The sequence below is a fragment of the Austrofundulus limnaeus genome, unplaced genomic scaffold, assembly GCF_001266775.1.
Source record: "Austrofundulus limnaeus strain Quisiro unplaced genomic scaffold, Austrofundulus_limnaeus-1.0 Scaffold160, whole genome shotgun sequence".
Classification (NCBI taxonomy): Eukaryota; Metazoa; Chordata; class Actinopteri; order Cyprinodontiformes; family Rivulidae; genus Austrofundulus; species Austrofundulus limnaeus.
The window spans coordinates 469,170-472,404 of NW_013952562.1; the positions used below are offsets into that span (position 1 = coordinate 469,170).

The 3,235-nt window shown below is 35.9% G+C and overlaps 1 protein-coding gene across 1 annotated transcript in view; it reads left to right on the top strand.

Moving 5' to 3' along the window:
• Nucleotides 1–1,761, top strand: part of LOC106523557 (solute carrier family 2, facilitated glucose transporter member 9) — a gene marked incomplete at its 3' end in the record, with an annotated part of 43,419 nt that extends 41,658 nt beyond the window's left edge. Inside the window, 1 exon segment of the mRNA XM_014017024.1 lies at nucleotides 1,616–1,761. Within this exon segment, the coding sequence (XP_013872478.1) occupies nucleotides 1,616–1,761 (146 nt within the window).
• Between the last annotated feature and the right edge of the window lie 1,474 nt (nucleotides 1,762–3,235).

Consider the following 3,235-nt stretch of genomic DNA (forward strand, 5'->3'; position numbering starts at 1 on the left):
AAACCTCAGAAATGAATTACTAGATGTGTGATTGGGTGGGAACTAAATGTTACGAATGCTCCACATATTTAAACACACAAAACATTTAAATACCCATATGAACCATTGGAGGGATTTTATTGAAGCTCACAGAAAGAAATGATTGGATGTCCAGCTTCAATTTGAGTCAAGATGGCTGCCAGCTAACTGACATTAACCAAAACATGTTGACCACAACATAGTTAAAATTGAAGACATTGAACTAAAATTTGTCATGTAATGACTGAGAGTTACTCTAAACACATAATCGTGCATGGGATTTGGCATAATGTCATTTATAAAGTTTGACCAAACCAAATATAACCTTGGATATGATGTTAGGTCTTTAATTTTTTTAATGTTTTTTTTCAACCTAGGGAATAAGAAAAAAAAAGTTGTGTTGTTTTTCAAATATTTATTCAAAGATGATAAAACCCTAAATGCTCCTGTTTTTTTTTCTATAGCATATGAGTATAAATTTTCTGTAAATTAATGTTAGGAATCTACAACTGAAATAATGTGAAATTATTTAAAAATGAGTTCTAAAAGAAGTCAAACTGAGATACTCTTTTGTTGACTTTATTAGATGATAAATAAAAAAAAAAGTAGGTTGAAATCAACAAATCTACCTGGAAATGATGCACTACTTTTTGTCTGTAATGTGTAATCTTTACCTGATAATTAAGTATCACCATGTGAAAAAATTAATTTTCAGGAAGAGAAAACATACATTTTGAAGTATAAAATGTCTATATTTAAAGCACCATATGGCACCAAGTTAAACTAAAAGCAATGTATCTCTCCCAGCTGTTTCACAAATAAAGTGAACTTAAATTTGAAATTTGTTTCTGACAAGGATAAGTTGTCAGAGTTGCGATCTTTAGCTGTACCTCCAGGACACGCAGACTTCCTGATGCACAAAATACTCCAGAAATGTTGCTGATCGGAGCTCCAGCGGTCTAAAACAACTATCGGTTTTTATTAGTTCGGACAAATTCTAACCCACAGGCCAATTTAATAAGCATCTATAATAACATCTGCCTCAGTTCAAGTGTTCTGCTGTCAGAGTAGACTTAGTGTTTGCCCTCACAAACTAAACAGTGTAAGATGCAGACTTCCYGTTTTTTTACAAAGAGCTTCAGGCTTCAGATACAGTACAAGGGGAATAGTTCTTGGGTTTTATTGGCTCTTTTAGTTTAACACAACCATGAAGATTTAATTTTCACTGGTTAGAAAAGTGTTAAAAGCAATAGTTTAGATTTTTTTTGCATAAAGGTCCTGAGCAATATCTGCTTTTTAGTGAAATATAGTTTCAATTTTAACTTTGCAGTTCTGTCCAAGCAGAGCTTTGTCAGAGTGGACTGTTGCTGTCCTATATCTTAACCTTTTATAGCAGTTTATGCAAATGCTCCTTTATAAATCAGCACTAGTTTCACCTTAAATTGTGTATTTAAAAGTCTATTGATGTTAACAATGTGGTCCGTGTAATTAATTTATTTGAAATATGAACATATAACATAATTTTCTACAGAACAGCCTTTCATAAAATTTGAACTTTCATTAAACATGACTCGCATGTGTTTTGTTTTCCTGCTAGGTATAGCTCTGAGTGCACTGCCCATGTACCTGGGGGAGATTTCCCCGAGACACATCCGAGGTTTTATTGGCCAGTTCAACTCCATCCTGATCTGTCTGGGAGTGTTCATAGGACAAGTGCTGGGGCTGCCGCAGCTGCTGGGTCACGTAAGTGTGGCACTACTGAAATATGTCTAAATATAGATCATGTTTATCCCGCAGAAAGTGGGTTTTTGAAGGTTTTTTTTCCACTAGAGTCAACTAAAATTATCCAAACTTGTGCTGCAGCAAAGACACAATTACCGTATTTATTAGCTGACACATAAACAAAAAGGAGTTGGATGTCACCCTCAAGCTCACATGGAAAAGGAGACACAAAAACAGACAGGATCTGTTCTGTTACTGTGCTGTGGTTTGTCAGCAGTGGGCAGAGTGTGAATGCCATTTAGACAGCACATTAACTGGATTCCTCACTCAGTCCCAGCTGCACAGCAGCATATGTGCCCATCTCAAACCAGAAAACAGACACAGCAGCGTTGTGTTGAATCTGCATGTCTTTGTGTGCATTAATTAGCATCCCAAGGCTGAGCTTTATTTATTTATTTATTTATTTCATCACGTTTTTCTCTTCAGCAATTAAACCGAGGAAGCTCGATTGTTCTGACAGGCAAACTTTTTTAAACTAACAGCTATTTCTGCCCGCAAATTTTTTTATTATACATATTTTAAATTCTAGGCAGACAGAATTGGAACTGTGACCAACTGTATTTGAGAACAATACTATTAGCAGCCTCAACTCTATGCGGAGGACAGCTTTTAGTGTCTGAAAACAATTTTTCTTTTTTTTTTAATCTCTTGATTTGGAAAACGTCTGCTGAGTTTTGACAGTTTATTCTTACTCACAGAAAATGTTGCTGCGGTCGATGTCGTCTGCTCCTAATGCTGAAGGACTTCTCTTAAAATTTATTGGACAAGCTAGATAAAAAACGATGCTAAAGTTGTGCACATGTTGAAATGTGATGCCCGAGAGTCCTAAAAAAATGTGACAAGTTAGGAGTGAAAGGATTTGGCGTTGGCACCAGGCAGTCTTGTGAAAACGTCATCTTAAGACATTTTTTGCAAGTGCTCAGGAAGTGTGAGGGTTGGATTGTTAAAATACACTCAAAATCCATGCTGAAGTGTTTAATATAACACAAATAAATAAATAAATAAATAAACAAGACTAACTGTTGAGTGATTTTACTGAAGTACTAGTCTCTCAGATTTGACACTTGTTCCACAGCGAGGATCATGAGACATCACCCAGGGACAGGAGACTCATCTGGTCAGTTGTCTAAATCAAAGAAAAATAAAAAAAATTCATCACTTTCTTGGCCTTGGAGGCCACTTTTGAAGTATTTGAATCTGTTATAAATTGAAGGCCTAGAACTCCTTGAAGGAAAGCGTGTCACAGTTTGTGACTAAGATCATCTTAGCTTAAAAAATGAAAGACTTGTGGATGTTTTGGTCAAACCCTGAAAATAATAATGATACAATTTAGTGCATGGTGGTGAAGAGGTTATAGCTGTTGCCTCTCAGCAAGAAAGTTGAACGCCTCCTGGCTTTTCTGGGTGGGGTTTGCATGTTCTCTGTGAACAAATGG